This window comes from Mustela erminea, chromosome 2, assembly GCF_009829155.1.
Source record: "Mustela erminea isolate mMusErm1 chromosome 2, mMusErm1.Pri, whole genome shotgun sequence".
NCBI classification, from domain to species: domain Eukaryota; kingdom Metazoa; phylum Chordata; class Mammalia; order Carnivora; family Mustelidae; genus Mustela; species Mustela erminea.
In genome coordinates this window covers 53,976,741-53,996,559 of record NC_045615.1, presented here as the reverse complement: position 1 = coordinate 53,996,559, position 19,819 = coordinate 53,976,741, and the positions used below count along the sequence as shown (strand labels likewise).

General features: G+C 38.5%; 1 protein-coding gene across 10 annotated transcripts in view; it reads right to left on the bottom strand.

Annotated features, from left to right (window-relative positions):
- BMPR1B (bone morphogenetic protein receptor type 1B) overlaps positions 1-19,819 on the bottom strand; it is a 395,494-nt gene that overhangs the window by 30,507 nt on the left and 345,168 nt on the right. For all 10 annotated transcript variants that reach the window (XM_032332935.1, XM_032332934.1, XM_032332938.1 and 7 more), the window contains 3 exons: positions 16,447-16,606; positions 6,768-6,870; positions 6,153-6,255 (listed from right to left, as the gene is read on the bottom strand). In XM_032332935.1, coding sequence (XP_032188826.1) covers positions 6,153-6,255; positions 6,768-6,870; positions 16,447-16,606 — 366 coding nt within the window. The remainder of the gene's footprint in view (positions 1-6,152; positions 6,256-6,767; positions 6,871-16,446; positions 16,607-19,819) is intronic.

Genomic DNA, 19,819 nt, shown 5'->3' with positions numbered 1-19,819 from the left:
GCCATGAGATGGTTCCTAGTTGCAATAAGAAATAGAAGAAAAAAACCCTGTAGCTAGAACAGATCTTGGAAATAAGTTTGCCCAAAGACATCTCTGCATGTGTTCTCAATATTATAATCATGGATAAATTAGAGACATCTTTCAATTAATAAAGCACAAAACACCTGAAAAGCATATTTTATCAGGATTTTAGTCAACAAAGAATATTGTAAAAGTAACTTACTTTCACCTTACATTGGGATTCTTTCTTATAGTAACATCTAGAAATAAATTGACTGTAACAACAAAGACATAATTTTCTAATTATTTTCCTGCATAAAAATATTTAGGATTATATTTCTTGGAAACACAGTCAGTTAAGACAGATTTTGTTAATGATAACTTTATTATTTACTTATTTTTTCTTATTTTTACATGCAGGGGACATACAATGTACGTTAGTTTCAGTGATTCAACAGTTCTGGACGTTCAACTGTGCTCACCAGGATAAGTATAGTTACCATCTGCACCATACGATGTTATTACAGTGTTGACTAGATCTGCCATACTGTACTTTTCATACCCATGACTCATTTATTTTGTAGCTGGCACTCTGTGTCTCTTAATCCCGATCAGCTATTTGACTCATCCTCCCAAACCCCTTCTTTTTGGCAACCACCAGGTTGTTCTCTGTATTTATGATGCTGAGGACAGAATTTTTATATCCAGATTAATGTGTTCCACTGAGAAAGAAAAAGACTAATTATTTCTAAATTCCTTTCATCTGTCTCAAATACAAAATTACCTAGAAATAGTTAGGACCTAAACATTCCAAGACATGCTAGAGCTACTCTCCAGCAAGGAATTTAAGCCTAGATTCTCCTGTACTGGTTCACACTGCCAAGGGCATAATATGTGTATCCGATGGAAAATTTTGAAACTCATCTTTGCATTCTGCACATTATTATATATGCAATCTATCTGTGTTGTGATGAACAAGGGAGAGGTTTCATTGCTTAAATAACTTACCTACAGACTTTGATTTCTAATCGGCAATATCTAAGCTAAGGAATAGCATTTTAAAGCAAATCTGTAAGCTGCTCGGGATATACTTTTCAACTGAGTAGGAAAATAAGATAAATTTTAACTCTGGAAGTTCTGTGCTGTAGTTTGACTTAAACCACATTGAGATTAGCATATTTCAAAACAGAATGTTATTTCTGATAGATTTTTCTACGAAGTACATATGTAGTATATATGAGGAATTACTCCATTTTAACACACAAACATATCTATTTCAAAAAACCATATAAACTTTCTTTGTTTTTACAAAAGCCAAATTAGAAGATCCCACTTAATAGAGCAACAACTTCTATTCAACACCATTCACTTCTAAAAGTGCTCATTTAAAAAAAATTAAACAAAAATAAGTCACTGGGGGGAGGGACTCTCATCAATTTCTCCTGCCTACACACAATTCCAAGAGAGCATTTTACTCACAATATCTTGGTCAAACCATCTGATGCTGAGAGTCCAGGCACACATCATTCCTCCCAGCATTCTGGTGCCCTGATCAGCTCTGCAGGCAAGGAGCCAGACGCCAGGGCAAGACCACTTCTCCCTATAAGCCTCTCCACCAAAACAGACATTGCTTCCGACTCTGAGCACCAGCTGCCATGTTACTCAGGCTGCCCAGATCATATTTTACTGTTTATGTGAAGGTGCTGCATTTGATCTAATAACTTTCATATTTCTGCCTTCCAGAGCAAAAACGTTATCCTAGGATGTTCTGCTTTTCTGGTGCTGAAAGGGAATAACCAAAAGCAAAATGAAGACCAGTATTCAGTGAAGAATTTAAACGGTATTCTGGCTGCCCTTCATCTTCTCTTTCAAAACAGAAGATGACAAATGAAATTTCAAGGACATAAATACGTGTTGATAAATACTTGTTGCATGAGATTGTATATCTCTAATTTCCTGCTAAATGTACCTAAGTTAAAAAAAAAAAAAGAGTCTGAGAAAAATCTGGATTAGTAGAAAAGATTTTGTTTGTTTTTAATAAGGACAATTTATTTGTGGGTTTTTAACCCCAGACTTAGTGCTTCTCTGATCTCTAGTAATGAAACCTCGCCTAAGCTATTATGGAGTATCTAGTAATACAGATGTTTTGTGGTGTTGTTATTCATTTACCTTTTTTGGAAGAGCAATTATTTAAGAACAAAAACAACCGCCATCAAATGGCAAGCTGGTTATTTTAGCCTTCTAGTCTTCTGAAAAGGTCTCTGCTTTCTAGTCATCTGACATACAGATTTATAATGAATCTGCTATAATAATACATAATAATCTACTAGGCAATGCCAAGTACAGGGGTTCTCAAAGAGTAGTTTCTGGACCAACAGTATCAGCAACACCTGGGAACTCCTGAGAAATGCAAATGACTGGGGCCCACTCAGATACACTGAATCAAACTCTGGGTGGGGCCAGTAGTCTGAGTTTTAACAAGCCCTCCAGGTGAATTCTGTTGCATCTGAAGTTTGAGAATCACTGGCAACCACACAAGTGGGACGTAGTAAATGTTAACTTGAAGGACGGGAGGGGGAAGAATGAGCCAGCACATGCCAGCACACAGGAGGGAGAGAGCAACCCCTGATACCATATCCAAGAATAGAGAAAATGCTAATTTAATAAATAAAGCAAAGCAAATATAATAAACAGAAGGCTTTAATGTAAAATTGCTTATTGATTACTAGGTGCCATGGCTAACCATTATTTTCCTTTTTTTTTTTTTTTTTGGAGTTTCCTCACTCTTACAAAAGGAAAACTTTTTTTTTTGAAAGCGTCATTCAGAACTTTCTGAAGAAGATGCCATGAGATGACACCACTGGCCCATTTTCTCTCTACTACTTTAGCTAGGTAACCTTCACAGAGTACTTAACCTTACTGTTCCTATGCTTCCCTGTCTGTGAAATGGGGATAATAACCACAATGCCTTCCTCATCAGGATATGAGGATTCGGTAAGTTAGCATATATAAGGTACTTAAAAGAGAGCCATAGTAAGTAAGCACCCCATTCTCATTAGCAAATATCTCAATTATGAGAATGATTTCCATAGCCCTTAGGCCAGAAAATCAGCCTGGGTTCTGAGCTTTAAAGGGCCCCACTCTGACTCCCTCCAAGCATGTCCCTTTCCATGAAGCAGTGGCTCCACAGGACACAGGGGATGTATCCACTCCGAACTTGTCCTAGTCCACTCTTCTTTTACATCACTGGCCATGGCGGTGTTTATGGCGGAGGTTAAAAAAAAAAAAAAAAAAAAAAAAGGAAACAGCCGCTTTATGGTAGAGCTATGTTAAAAAATGCCAGCATTCTCAGACTGCAGCCTGCAGGGACATTTACTGGGCCCCAGAATGACTGCACGGATGGGATCTGCAGCGAACTCACCTAGGGACTACCTGGGATACTCAAAGGTCAAAGCAGTAAACCTTAATGCCACTAAACTCCACCCACGCCTACCACCTTTCATAATTTTCAGCATTTTGCATCAACCATTTCTACGTTCTCCTTCCCATACTGCTCTAAAACAAGGATTATGCTGCTGCCTTTCTAGTCAAAGCCTCTTCACTCTGTTCTCTAGAGACTTACTCTACTATTAAGTCCCTACATTCTCAACCTCCTCAGAGAACAGTCCCTCATCTGCTTAGTGCGAAGTAGAATCTGGCTCCATCTACAGGACAATATGCGCACTGCAGCCCTCTCAGCAATAGCAATAGGAATCCGAATTTTCCTAAACCCTACTGCAACTTCTAGAACTCAGCACCTTCACTTGCATGTAAGCAACCTTTTCCCCTGGAGGGAAGAGATCCTAAAATCTAGCACTTCTACCTTCACATTCAGCCAATTGCCACCCTCCTCCCTCCCCCATTCCTAATGCGTGAGCCCTTATACCAGTGCTACTCAAAACAGTGTCTATAGACCGCCAACTTTCTGCAACTGGTCCACAAGGAAATGCCTAGAAAACCTGAAAGTAAACATTTAAAACTTTACAGCAATTTGACATCAGACTTCTCTTTGAACAAGGTGTTATCAAACTCACATGGTGAGGCACAAGTGTGCTAGCGATATCCTCTAAAGGTCCTACTTTTTTCCACCGAAAGTATTACCCGAACTGTAACGTGCATACACATCACTTGAGGAGTACCATTAAAAAGTAAGCCTGGTAGCAGGGGGTGGGCCAGAGATTCCACATTTATTTAATTTTTATTTATTTATTTATTTATTTGAGAGTGCTCAAGTGAGTTGGAAGGAGGGGGAGAGGAATGGGGAGAATCCTAAGCAGGGTCCGCTCTCAGCATGGAGCTCTACACCCTGCTCTATCTCAAACCCTGAGATCATGACCTGAGCCAAAATCAAGTGTCAGACACCTAACCTTAACTGAGCCATTCAGGCGTCCCAAGATTCCACATTTCTAATGAGTTCCAAGCGATACTAATGAGCAGATCTACAGACCTACTTTAAATAATGAGGTTTTTAGACAACTTAATTATGAGATTTTCTCCAATCAGCCATGCTGTTTAATATGCCTGTATTTTGCAAATGCCTCTCAAGTATTGCAAACCGAACCTCTGCATTCACTACTGCTTCTGTTTAGAGTCACTGCTACTAAGAGACTGTGCAAATTTGGGAAAATTAGGTAAACTCCCTGTGCTGCAATTTCCTCACCTTTTTTTTTTTTTTAAAGATTTTATTTATTTATTTGAGAGTGAGAGGGAGAGCAGAGAGAGAGTGAGAGCTCATGTGCAGAGAGTGAGAGGGAGAAGGAGACTCCCCGATGAGCAGAGAGTCTGAGGCAAGGCTCCAATCCCAGGACTGAGACCAAGACCTGAGTCGAAGGCAGACACTTAAGGACTGAGCCACCCAGGTGCCCCTAGTTTCCTCATCTTTAAACAAGGAATAATTCTGAGTACCTCTTTGGACTATGGTGGGACGCGAATGGGTTAATTAATGTGATACTGATAATAATACTTGGCTTATGTTAGTCATTATAATTTTTTCTTTTTAATTTTTATTCCTGTCTTACCCACTTAAGGAACTTTTTAAATTTTTATTCCTGTCTTATCTACTTAGGGAACTCTTGTTTACCCTTACAGTCTGCTTGTGTCACTTCTATGAAGTTCTTTTGACATTTTCCCACCCCAAGTGGAGTAAACCACTGACCTGTTTACTGCACTTATAATTTAACTCTACTAAACTATTCCTGACCAAATATAATTTAAATATGTACATATTTCTCATATCCCAGTAGGCATGTCTTGAGAGCAGGAATTTTCTTCAGCCATTTCTGTATCCCTAATGCCTACTATGCTGACTGGAAATAGAATGTTTCATGTGAATTATTATGAATGAATCCTTTAAAGCTTTCTAGGCTTCAGCAGAAACAAGTGTTATAAAATGTTATCATCAGAACCATGAAATGTCATTATATTTTATTAGGAAGATTTTCTCAAGAAATAAAATCAATCATGAGAAATCATTTTAAACCACTTATATAAGACTTAAGCTTTAGGACTCTGTGACAATCCCAGTCATTTATTCTGTGGTGAGAGCGAGAAGAAAGGAAACATAGGAGTAGTTTTTAACAAAAAGTCTTTCAGGCTGCAGTATTTGTCTTTTTTTTCAATGAGCAACACTTAAGTGTATAAGTTTTTAAATTAAATTCTCTAGACATCTTTCCCATCCTATCAATATACTGGTACATGATTTGACTAAAATGTAGTTACTCTAGCACAGACAAAAGGAAATGCATCTGGCAAATAATCCAATTTGGTCCTTTATTTCTTTAAGGCACCTTAGCCTCACGGCAGTTTTTGACTGAAGTGCAACTTCTGAATAACACTTCGAGGTAAGCGTAAAATGCCGTCTCCCTCCTCCATGCTCCTGAAACATACTACAAGCTCTAGGACCTCTAATTTTTACAGGGAAGTGGGGAGAAGTTAAAGAAATAAGATTCTCGAGCATGAAGCCACATAAGGCTACTTTTCCAAGAACTACTTGAATCATGTCCTATTGCTTCAGTCCCCTGCCCCAGCAGAGGAAAATGGTACATTCATTTAGGGAGGACAGAGCAATTCTGTGCCTAAAGCCCTCCCAGCCCCAAGCATTCCTCTCTCCTTACCTCTGGTTTTCAGGGGAGGCAGAGTGGGATGAAGGTCTTTATTGCATTCATTCCGTTCTGTGCAGCACTCAATTGACCTTCTCTGATGAGGAATGGGGGTATCCTAAAGTTGAACCCAAACAGTGATTAGTGGAGCCCCCTACATTTCAAAGTCACATAATTGAAAGCTTTTTAAAGAGCTAACACTATTTAGAGAGCACACTTAAAATTCTGATGATTTTTCTCAAACATCCTGAATATTTTGTTTTCTATTAGGAAATTGCTCTTAAATTTCCCATGTATTATCTTACTGCAGCTTTTGCATTTCAACAAAACTACTATTGCATTTATAAGAGCCAGGGCACATAGTTATAAACTGAGGAAGAAGGCTTGGATTAATGCAATGAACTAAATTGGAATCTGAGCAAGACAATCGAATGAATCACTAACGCAAGAAGTTAACCATGTCTGATTTTGAAATGAAGGCAGAACTGGCCCAATGAAAGAATTTTCAAATTACTTTCCAACTTACTAACTACAGGCTAGTCAAGAAAAGCAATTGTTTTATCTAATGTGAAACCTGACTGAAAGCTGACAAAGAAAGGTTACGAAGTAGAATCAACTTATCTTCCTTACCCGACACTGAAAATCTGAGCCTTCTAGTCCTAGACATCCAGAAGTGACCACAGGCATCCCAGAATCATCTTCTTCTATCATTGTGAAACAATATCCATCTGTGCTAAAGACCAAACAGGCAAAGTAAGTGTGTGTGTGTGTGTATGTCTGGGGGGAAAGGAACATGTTTGTCATTTGTACTATTACGTACAAGGACAAAGTTGATCATCATCACAGGTTACAATCTGTTAAGAGAATTCCAAAACTTTCTTTTTGTGAAATTTGATTTAATAACCATAAAACATTTGGTAATATCTTCTTTGTCTAGAAACCTGTGAGAAAGAAGGAGCCAAGCTTTCCATATAACATATACCATTAATAACCGTATGTACCAATTACTGAACACCTGCTTTGGTCCTCCATAGACATCCCCTCCATACATCCAGGAAAATGACTCCATGAGGAAGGAAGTATTGTGCTCATCTTTGAATGAGGCTCAGAGAGCTTGAGCAATTTCTCAAGAACCTTACAGCAAATGAGAGGCCCAGTAGGGGTTTGGCCCCATGCAGGTGAACATTTATGCTGGTTCTATTTGCTCCAAATGAAATAAACTTCTCTCTTACTAAGGCACCAGAAAAAGACAGGTAAGAGTTGGGATCAGCACAGCATAACCCAGCTAAGATTCTACCATTTGGTCCCTCTGCTTTGGGGCTGATCTGTCATACGGAAGAAACATCGAGTTCTGTTGTAAACAGGCAGAGCTTATACTGGGGGGTGGGGTGAAGATGAACAACAGAAAGAAGGGGTTTTAACAGGACCACGGAAAGCAAAGAAAATTCTAAATTTAGGTATGACTTTCTAGATTAAAAAAAATTACTTATTCTACTTCATTTAATCCTCCCAACAATAATGGAAACAAAGTAATATTATTTCTATTTTACAGATGAAGAAATTAAAGGCAGGGAGTCTAAACGTGTACAGGGTCTCAGAAAAAATAGTAACAGAATCAGGCCTTGAGTCAAGGACCTCTTGCTTCATCCATCCCCCTATCTTGCGCTATCCTCTCCTGCGGCCAAATCTGGAAAACAAGAACTCTGACATACAGAACTACTGATAAACCGACTTCACTGTCTTCATAAGTTAGGGTGATGAATACCAGCAGACTCCTAATGTTATTCATCCAACCACTACTGCATGTGCTGAGAGTTAAAATACTAAATTATATCTCCATCTTTTTCTCATACATATGCTTGCTCAGTGTCCAAGACAGACAATGGCAGCGTCATCCTGAAAGGTCAAGGGAAGAAAGTGCTGAACAGGGCATTAGCTGTGATTTGTGGGCTTGTCTATTCGGTATCCATGGCAGCAGCGTTCTGCCATACGTTAGCCCTCCAGTTATCATCAACACCCTTAGAATTGTTTACTCAGTTTATAACCCTCAAGTGATCCAAAATACCTCAGTTTATAAGAACTAGACTGGCAAAGTTCAAATACACTAACGAATGGCTAGGAGGGACCAATGATAAATCTCTTCATTAGACTGAGGTCAAATGCATGAATACTGTCATGGAAGAAAGACTGCCTCTGAACAGCCCTTGCTCTGAATTCTTAGGGGGCTTTTTAGCTAAGTTACTGAAATTTCTAGGAAAATCTAAAGCATGTAAACACTGAAGACAATAAATATAAGAGCTGTCCCTTAGAAATTCAAACAAGATGAGCAGATAATATCCGTCTGATTTTTTTATTCCTTTCCTTCCTATTTAGACCATATGTATAAGTTCTTTTTCTGATCAAAAGTAAAATTCAGAAATTATCAGAAATAAAGTCAATTTAATTTTTTTAAGGATTTTATTCATTTATTTGAAAGAGAGAGAGATCACAAGTAGGAAGAGAAGCAGGCAGAGGGGGGGTGGGGGAAGCAGGCTCCCTGTTGAGCAGAGAGCCCAAGGCAGGGCTTGATCCTAGGACCCTGAGATCATGACCTGAGTTGAAGGTAGAGGCTGAATGCACTGAGCCACCCAGGCCCCTCTTAATTTTCTGACATTAGGAATTCACAGAGCTAGAAAAAGTGATACAACATGTTAAATCTATAAAAATCAATTTCTCCTTATTTATGAGTTCCCCTTCCTCAAAATCTGAATATATGGGATCACACCCATAAGGATTAAAAAAAAAAAAAAAAAAGGAAAATCAAAAGTAAAAAACTGGTTAAGCTGTGGTCAAGTCACTTCAACAATGTCCTGGGAAATTAAAGAAATTAGGGAGAGTAAATTCAAGCCTTAAAAATACACTCCTTTTGGTGTGCCTGGGTGGCTCTGTGGATTAAAGCCTTTGCCTTTGGCTCAGGTCATGATCCCAGGTCCTGGAATCGAGACCCGCATCAGGCTCTCAGCTCAGCAGGGAGCCTGCTTCCTTCTCTCTCTCTCTGCCTGCCTCTCTGCCTACTTGTGATCTCTGTCTGTCAAATAAATAAATAAAATCTTAAAAAAAAAAAAAATACACTCCTTTGTCTGCAAAGGGGCCGGGGCTAAAAATACAAAGAGTGTGGAGGGGGAGAAAAGTCCTGGAGAAAAGTCAGTGTCCCATAAGTCAACAATTGGGACAGAAACGAAATATGTAGTTGGAGGAGAAGGTTAGAGAACAATTTCAAGTGCATATTTTCGGCAACAAAGCAAAAATAGTATTTTTTAAGATTTTATTTGTTCATGAGAGAGACAGAGAGAGCAATCATGAAAGAGGGCAGGATGGGGACAGGCAGAAGGAGAGGGAGAAGCAGGCTCTCTGCTAAGCAGGTAGTCCAATGCAGGGCTCCATCCCAGGACTGGGATCAAGACCTGAACCAAAGGCAGACACTTAACTGACCGAGCCACCCAGGCACATAACAAAGCAAAGCAAAAGTCATTTATAAACTTCTCACTGAAATTACTAGCTAGCAAGAGACACTAACTGGAAAGTAGCAGTACAATTACAGAAGCTTAAGAATCACTTGAGAACTTGAAATTCTTGAGCAAACACAAACATAAAACCAAGCTGTGCCCCTGAGTCCGAGCTGTTCAACTACCTCCACTAAGAGATGCCTGCTGACTGTCACAAAAGGCAATTAAGCCTTGGCATCAGCTTATCTGAATATTCTGCTGCCTGGCTCCCATGTTAAATCTTAGTTTTAAAATGCTTTATATTGATTATTATTACCTCATCCTTCCCACTGTGTTGAAAGTAACAAGAAGAAATGAAGCGTTGTGAAGAAAACACAAGTAGAAATCATTTTAAGCAAAACTGAGAGTAGTGAGATGTATACAAAGGTATGCCATTTGGTTACAGCAGTGATAATGAATTTTTAAAAACAAAATGGAAATTGATGTAACATTTCAAAAATGCTGTATTAACAGGTAAAGACAAGTAATGAACAAAATAGAATAGTTGCCTACCAAGGAGATCAGTCATCATCACTGACTGTCTCTCAGCATCATGTTAATTTATGAAAAAGCAAAGCATTTGAGAATTTATAGGTCAGGTGAGGTCATAGCACTGATGATGAACTTTTGTTAAAACCGTCAGAGGGTGCCTTGAATCTGCCCAATATTCCAAAAGCCAAGACGTGCCTCAAACATCTAGAGAGATCATTAGGGAGTTAACTCTCTCCAGACATTTTCAGTAAGAAGCAAGTAAGCAAGTAAGAAACAGGTACACGGGGCTCAAAGTTTGGGATGGATATGCAACCAGAACCTGCACTCTTCTCATCTGTAGTCAAATTGGGTTTATAAACTGCCTCTTGGACTCCAATTCATTCATGATTCTTTAAGGATAATCAGAAGCTAATTCTGTAAATGTCTAAAGTTGCACCACCAAAATCTTTATCTAAGCTGCTCTCTTGATTGTTTTCTTTCAGGGAATCACATGTTTGTAAGATTTACTCACAACGTGGTCCCTTTCCCTCTATTCTTCCACTAAGATCTTATGTTTCCCTGTTGCAGATGCTAGGGTTATTCACACACACGACCACACAGTTTAGAAGGGACTACTGTAGAACTTTTTTCTAACTAGTTTAGATCCTCATAAAGATGAATTTCACTATAAAATAATTTTTAAGTATTAGTTAAGAGGAGTTTAACTGTTCTGCTCAATCAGGGTGACAGGAAGTCTTAAAGCATCATTAAAATATTTTTTATTATCAAATAAATTATTTACTGAGTAGTTTAAAATTTTGCTCTTGACAGAAATAAATTATATATATGGATACTTGCTGAAGTGGATCTCTCTGCCCACAAGGGGTATAGATCTCTTGACTGATCAATATGTATTCCAATTTTATTTCAGAATGCAAGAAATACTAGAATTCCTAAATTTCTTTTAAATTCCTTTTAAGTCTCAGCCACAATTCATTGGAAAGACTGTTTAAGTAGATTTTAAAATCAGTCCTTGAGAACATTCTGTCTTCTAAAATATCTATTTCACCTTCAAGGGAAATAAAGAAAGTTTTTGAAGTTTTCTGTCACAGATAATCTAAAAGGTTCATACAAAGTTTAGAGCGGTTATTTAAATGATGTAAATTTTAGTCAACTAAAACAGTTAAAGCTGCTTAGACCTTTACTAACAGTAGTTCATTTGACAAGTATTTATTCAGCACATGACGATTAAGGCAGACTTAGATGCCCAGACACAAGCTAAGGAAGATATTGTCTTCGCTTTGAGGGAGCTCATAGTCTTATGAATGCTACGATCTTAGGAGAAACCAAGTCATCCCACTTCTAGCAATAAGGATAGAAATCATAAACTAGTCAAAGTGTTTTCTACAGGAAAAAAAGCAAAGAATGTTGAACATTGATAATTATCAAAGTAACAGAATCCCAAAATTTGTTTTTTTCCTTATCATCTTAGATGGGCGGATTCCCATGGTAGTGAGGGAAAGAGGGTAACATATAGGACCACTACTGCTCCCCACTTTATCGTCAAGAATGTGTAACTACCTTACACCCTTCCCTAGCAGCCATACCAAGTGGTCTGGCATTTTGTTCATTTTAAAGATCTTCTGAATTTGTCTCCATTTTTATATGAATCCAGCATTTATATAGTCTCACCTCCACTACCTTGAGCAGATGCTGTCTCTCACTTCAATTGCTCTGAAAGCCTTCCAGCAGGCCTGCCTGTACCCTCTCCCTGGACTTGGAAGGACTCTGTACAGCATACTTGCTGAGAAATCTCACATTTTCCTTCTCTGCTTGAAAGTCTTCAATGGTTCTTAAAAAGATCATCAAGCTCAATATTCAGACATTCCACTATTCTGAGCAATAGTGGAATAAAACAGATGTGGTGGAAGATGTATAAACAGAGAAGAAGAACGCACCCTTTAAATGTTCTGAGATCTTAGCTAGGGAGCACCTGTCTGAAAACTCACATCATCACATTCAGCAAGGGGTTTAAAACTCTTGGGTAATGCAAACTTTATAAAAAGGCTCCCAGCCCCTAAGCTTTCCCTTCTTCCCACTCTGACTCTTCAAGGTACAGTCGGGAGACTCATCTAATTCTTCATTTAGGCAGCCTGCTGTCACATGCGCACCCTCTGTGCAAACATCCGATGTGATTTATTATACCTATAAACCCTGAAAACTGTCCAGGCAGAATTCTTGGTCAAACCCAGTAAGATAAATGGTAGCATATTTAAAATCATCTCTGAAAAAAAATGAAAAATAATTTTTAGAAATGGATAGACTTCTCTGACTGTCTGGGTGAACTTGAGAGAGGTGATAAGGAGTAACAAAGATGATTATCACAGGCCAAGTCCAAGTAAAACAGGTAAGGATATACAAAGCAGGAGCAGACTATATAGAGAAAAAAAAATAGACAAAGAAAACTGGAAAATAAGACAAAACACTGGCATGGTGAAAGTCATGTAAAGAGTTATTGCAGGAGACTTTGAAGCATTCAAGGGTGTGTAGTGATAGTCTCAGGTCCTAGGAATTAATCTAGACTGGAATGGGAAGGATTCATCCCTTCCCTTTGGAAATGGAAATGGAGTAGTGGCTTCACCCCTCACTCTGAATTATGGATATTAAAAAAGGTTCTAATACCTTCTTCGGCATATTTGTGCTACATCCTCTAACATGTACGCTGTGAGGCAATAGAAATGGCATGGATTTTGGAAGCAGACACACCTGTATCAGGTAGAAACCAAGGCCAAGAATGAGTCTGGCCTTGGTGTTGGCAGGTAACATGATTGCTGCTACTTATGAAGAGTTTAAAACCCCTCTAAATTTTTACACATATTTTCTGAATTATTAGATGGAATTTCAGAATCTCTTTTAAGGAGGATATACTCTTGATTCAGGTCACTTTTAAATATTATTCTGTCTAGGAATTTGGGAGTGGTAAGGTGCCTGAGACCTACTTACAATAACCAGATTGGCTAAGAACTGCTTACTAAAAGGCCTCAGGCCACACATCTTGAACCAGCCCTTATCCAAGCCTCAACAAAGCATACTCTGGTCTTTTGAACTGGTTTACCTAGGAATGCAAGACTAAATGCAATATTACTCCAAGTATATTCCCTTGCAGGTCAGCAAATTGCTTGTTACAGGTCTGTGAGCAGTTAATACAGAAGTGGAAACTTGCATAGCAATAAACTTAGCTCTACTAAATTTCAATAATGGAAAAACAGAAAAATTTGAACATACAATTTATAAAGATTTTTAGATTTATTTTCTAGTAATTCATTTTTATTGTACTTTAGAAAAGTATCAATGCAACTGATTACGGTTGGGGGGTGGGTGGGTTATATTTTACCAGAAACAGCATGAGAAGTACTGATTGTTGGAAGTCAAAAGAGTATATCATGGGCTTACAAGAATGGAGGCCTGAATTTATTCCAGGTCTCGGGGCCCAGGAACAAAAGCAGCCCCTGTGCTTCACACAACTGATCTCAGCTCACAGGAGACTCAAATGGAGTTAACATCTTGTTCGCAAAAAGGATGTGTCTTTTAACCAAGAATGAATATTCATCCCTTTGAGATCAAGTTCAGGGGTTGGGTGATGGTCAGGAATTCAGGACTTTGGAATACGTATTTCTAAACCGCAGTTATCAAGGTCAATAAATATGACTGCCAGATTTTGGTTCTTATCCGAGTTGACCTCTAACAACATCTAACACAGCTGACCTTACTGCCTCCCTCTGTAAACCCGGCTTCAATGATTACCATACTCACTGCTTTTTGTTCATTCTGAATCTTCTGAGAAGAGCCTCCTTGACCCAAGCATTAAATGTCTCAAGGCTCAGTCCTACTCTGGACTACCAGACTGTTCTATTACTGTACTCAATTTTTCATGCCCCGCTCGAGCCATGGCTTCTTTCCAAAGTTGAGCTTGACCGTATCACTTATTTTGGTTAAGTGGAATGCTAGAGGACATGCTACAAGAACAAGAGATTGCTCCTTTCCAGGCAAGTTAAAAAGCACATGCCATGGTTAGCTCCTTGTCCAAGAAGGATGAACAAACATGTGGAACAGGCCTGAATTCAAGCAAGCCCACCCAATCCAGCAGGGCCCAGCACAGCTGCAGCCCATTTGTAGACCCAGGAATATTTAAAAAAATAAATATCTTTAGTTGTGAGTCGAAGTGATTTTGAGGTTATTTGTTTCACAGCAAAAACTAACTCATGTTCTACTCACTCTAGACTCTCCCCCACAAACTCTTATCCCAGCTCCAGATCCATTTCCCATGGCCAACTCTTCGGTGTCTCCATTTGCAGGTGTCAAAAACTTTAAACTCAGCATGTCCAAATTGGAGCTTAATTATTCCCCCCGTCCTCTTTCATTAAAAGCCTATGCTGTACAACTCAATGCACATCCAACAACCTGCGAAGCTCCTTTGGGCCCTTCGCACACGTAGTTCATCAATGTAAAACTTTCCTTCTACATTGCTCCCCAACACATACACATCCCTCTTATGTCGGCACCACCTGCATCCAAGATCATGTTCTCTCACACCAACTGTCCTTCTGAAATCCTCATCAATATTACTGTTACTCCTGCTGAAACCAATGCCCCTCCATGGCCTCCCAATGCTTCCAGGTATAAAATGAACATTCTTAATAGAGCCGACCAGGCCATGGGTCATCGTTCCTGGCTCCAGACCACTACAGCCACACCTCCTCCTGCTCCCTTCATGTTAGGAAAACCAGTCTTCTTTGAACATACCAACCTTCTCCTTCCCACACACAGCGCACACATCTGCACTGCAGTGAGCCCTGTCCAATCACTTTCTTCCAAATCAACACAGGACAGACACTCCAGTGGCCAACAGGGACAAGAGGACAAAATATTTAAAGTTGGGATAATTTTGGAAGGTCTACACATGTGATCACCTGAACTACAGCTCAAATGATGCACTTTGATTTATTCTTAATTACTACACACTCAGGAAAATCAGTAAAATATCTCCCTAGCACGTTTCCTCCTGATAATAGTTTCCTCAGAAAACTTTGACATTTTCCTGATACTTTTGCCATTTACTACAAACAGGTAGTGTTTCCCAGGAAATACGTCTGACCTCTGGAATCATTTTACCACAGCACAAGACTCAGCAATCCCAACTTTGTTCTATCATATAAGAGCTGAGTTAATAGACTTCTCTGGGCCCTGAATTCCTTACAGCTAATTTTAAGAAATAAGCATGCCCTACCATGCTGAGTTGTTTTGCTGATTAAAGGAGATATGTATTTATGAATACACCCAACATTCTTCCATGTCATTCAGTTAATACATATTTCTTGAGCTATATATATCTCATGATATGCTTTCTTTCTCAGGAAGAAAAAAAAGCATTCAGCTCAGCTTCATGCTCCTTCCTGGGTAAAGAGGCTCCAAATTATTGCTCAGATATTCTGCCTGGACTTCAAACCCAGCAGCCCATCTTCCCATTTGGGTCTATTACCCTTCTTGATGGAGAGTCTTCTTTCCTGCCATTTTAATTCTTGAGATCTGCACTTGTCTGGTTTATTCTGCATGTCTCCCTGGGTACACTGGCCTCATTACACTATACCTCTTTACCCACTGCTGTCCCCATGGTGGGTGTAAAGGCAGGCTACAGTGCCCACCAGAATGGATGTAGCTGCATTAAGATGTGTATGGAAGAAGGCAGTAAATAGTCCAGTTTCAAATAAAGTCTTGATAAATCTGATTATCCACTAAGGAATTTATTCTCTAGCACTCTGACAATGTCTTTCCTAACATCTGGTAGACTCATCATGTGGGCTCTATCACTATACTGCTTCCCAGAGCCAGAGAATATTCGTAACAACTCAGGTGTTCTTTCCAAAAGATTAACCACCATTGATATGATGAATGGTTAAAACAAATAAAAATCCTCACACATTTGACCACCTGCTACTGAATTTATTTGGAGGACAAGTTTTTTTTGAAAGAAAACAATTGGTTTTTGCTCTTTGACACTTGCCCCAAGCCTGGGACTTGTGTTCTATGTTTATGTACATGTGTGATATTTGCAGCAAGGAAGGAGACTCTCAGAACACCATTTCAGGCCCAAATGCAATCTAATACTTTTCCAAACACAGGCACAGCTCTGAGAGGTAATGGAGTTAGGCACTATTCCCCAAAATGTGTTTTTAGAAAATATCAGCCTACAATTCCATAGTCAAAAAAGCATAAATCTTTGTTAAAATGAGATTTAAGTAATTTATATGACCAACCTGCAAATATTGTTGACTGAGTCTTCTGGACAATGGTGGTGGCATTTGCAACGCAAGATCTTTGGACGAGGGGTGGGAGCTGTACTCTCACCATCCTCTTTCTTGGTGCCCACATTTAATTTTCCTGAGCTTCGCAAAAGCATGTTATCAAGTAAATTTGCTGAAAAGAACAAAGAGTAAGAGTGTAAGTATCTGTGAGATAACCCAGCCAAAGTCTTCTACTTAAAGGAACAATGAGATTAAACAAAATATTAAGTATTTATGAGACTTAAGGATTTAAATATAAAGCAGTTATTTTAAAGATTTTGATGCCGAATATAACTGTACTTATAGAATTGTTATAATTATGTAATATATGTCTCATATAAAGTACAGAAATTCTCATAACCCTTTGAGGACAGCATTGTATACATTAAATTGTAATAGTTGTATTTGATTGAATACAATGAGCTCAACAAGCACTAGTATATAGATCATCTCTACTCTGTATGGTAACGGTATGGGTAAATATCATTCCCACTTGCAGATGAGAAAATAAAGACTCAAAGTTTAAGTGATCTGCACACACCTAATAAATCATGAAGCCAGCACTTAAACCCAGATTTTTTGGGCCCTAAAACTGTCTTCCTACCAGTCTCTTTACTTTAAGGTATATCATTTATTTTTAAGGAAATTGTTAGAAATATTCAATATGCAAAACTGGTAGGAAGATGAAAACTTAGTTATCAGTAAGATACATCAAACAATACATCTTCCCCATCAGCTTTAACCTGAAAAGTGCCTTTCTGTTATACTAGCAATGGTTGTACATTTTGAATGGAAGACAGGATACGATAGTAGATGTGATCTCTAGAAACAGATTTTCTGAGTTCACAATTAGACTGTACTATTTACCAGTTGGTTGACCTTGGTTAACTTTATGATATAATCTTATTGTGCCTCACTTATCATTAAAGCAGAGATAATTATAAGCACCTACTTCACATCAACAGCTTAGGATGCATATGTTACATAGTAATACTTGATAGATGTTAGCTAATATTATTGGAAAGATCTAAGTTTTTTACATTTTAAATAGAAACATTTCATTCATTTAGGGTGACCTACCACTGAGGTGTTTTTCATACTTTCCCTCTCTACCACCACTTTTGGAAAGTAATGATGCTCACGAGGGGGACATGCATTCACTGATACCTATTCTGTTCCAGACATTGTGGCAGGAGTTCTCATACACGCCATGTCACTGCTTAAATTGTCAACCCAAGCAATGTTTGATTTACCTATCTCTCTCACAGCACACTGAGCTTGCCTATAATTAAAAAAATCTCAACAAAAATATTATCTAAAATATATTGGGTTAAAAAACAGAAATTCTAGGCCAGAGATGCAATATACTCAATAGATGTATTATGCAGTATGCACACATTCATTTCTTACACCACAAATTAATGCCTCTAGCCATTGGTCACATCAGAGAATGGAGAAGTTTAAAAAATATATATATCATTTTTCCTGACTTTCTGTATGATAAGCTAATTATGCAAATTCCTAAGAAGTAATAATTGAAGGGGAAAACAATAAAATGTATTAAATCCTTTCACCAGAATATCCCCAATCATTAATTCTTAATTCATTAGATTGTTCAAATTTATACAAGACATGTACCTAACTCTCTCAAAGTTTCTTAAATTTTAGTCCAGAGAAGATATGTAGATTGTCATGCGCACAGGCAGAGTTTGTTAGAGGCAGAATCCCGGGCCACGCACAGTGATTCTGATTCCATAGGTTTCAGGCGAGACAAGGAAAGTGAATGTTCAAGATCCCATGAGATTCTGAGACAGATCATGTGCAGACTCCACTCTGAGAAACTCGGGACTAGATTAAGCTAATATTATTTATTCAATCCAACCACATAATTCATGGCAATAGATATATGTTACCTCTATACAATAGAAGGCTCATCCTTAAATTCCAAAGAAAACATATTATATGTATTTTGTATTTAAAGCCATTTGTTACAAGTTTGCCTGCCTCAACACCTCAGTACGGCTTGCTATCCAGGTGCAGTGGGCGTTGGTAAGCCTGTATGTCACCCTGCCATGCTGGCTTCCTTCTTTTTAAAGCTGGTTCTCAATCTTGCTAACTTTATGACCTGAGTAACCTTGAAGTAACTCGAAGTGATGAAAGTACGTTATTTAAAATTTATTACATCCTGCTTCCTTCATACCAGACCCCTTCACTTTGAAGTTTTAAAACAAAATAATTAAAATTCATTTATTATGCATATGTCTCATTAGCAAATATATATCTGGTGCCTTTCCTGTTCCTGGCACAGCCTGCATATGTAGGATGAACTGAAGATACACAGGATTTCCCATCTGGTGGGAAAAGTGGTTAAATGGAATGTTTATACTGAAAGGTCTCTGTTAGAAAAGGAAACATCTTAATATCAGAAATAAGATGTCTTTTAGTAAAAACACTTTAAGAAAGGATTCATATTTTCTTTTACATTTTAACTTTAATTAAAGACTGATATAGGGGCGCCTGTGTGGCTCAGTGGGTTAAAGCCTCTGCCTTCAGCTCGGGTCGTGGTCCCGGGGTTCTGGGATCGAGCCCCGCATCGGGCTCTCTGCTCCGCGGGGAGCCTGCTTCCTCCTCTCTCTCTCTGCCTGCCTCCTCTGCCTACTTGTGATCTGTCTGCCAAATAAATAAATAAAAATCTTAAAAAAAAAAAAACGTCTGATATAAATTCTAGCTAGAAGGAAGTTCTTTGCCATATTGCTTCTAACAACCCACGTTTACAACAGTGGACAGGTCAGAGCTCTAAAAAGAGATTCCTATGTAGTCATTAAAATGTTGGTATGGAAATAAAGTTATTGGCAAGAAAAATATTAAAATATGTTTTTTTGTGGGAAAGGTAGATTAAAAAGTATTTTAATTATGAATTCCACTAGAATAACAGAAAAAAAAGCCTTTAAAAAAAGAACCTACAATATAAAAGAGATTAATAAAAACCTGGTAAGCAGAAAAAAAGCAGTTAACTGATTTAACTAAGCAAAGATGCTGACTCCTAGTCCAAAGGTGGAGAAAAACCACAAGCAAATCAATTTTACCACTTAACTCCCAAAAGACCTCAGAGTGGTACCAGAAGTGGCTTTGAGAAGTATAGTTCAGCTGCCCTCTCCTATCCCCAAAAGCTGGTAACATCATCTCCACCCTCCTTTCCCCTGCACCCCCGCAGAAGACTGAAAGAGTAAATCTGTTATACATATCACTGAGATGCCTTCCTTATGAATTCCTCTTCTATCATCAAGGTGAAGGGCTGCAGAAAACGAAGCACAGGAGAGGGCAAGGGGTACCATCTTACTGCAAA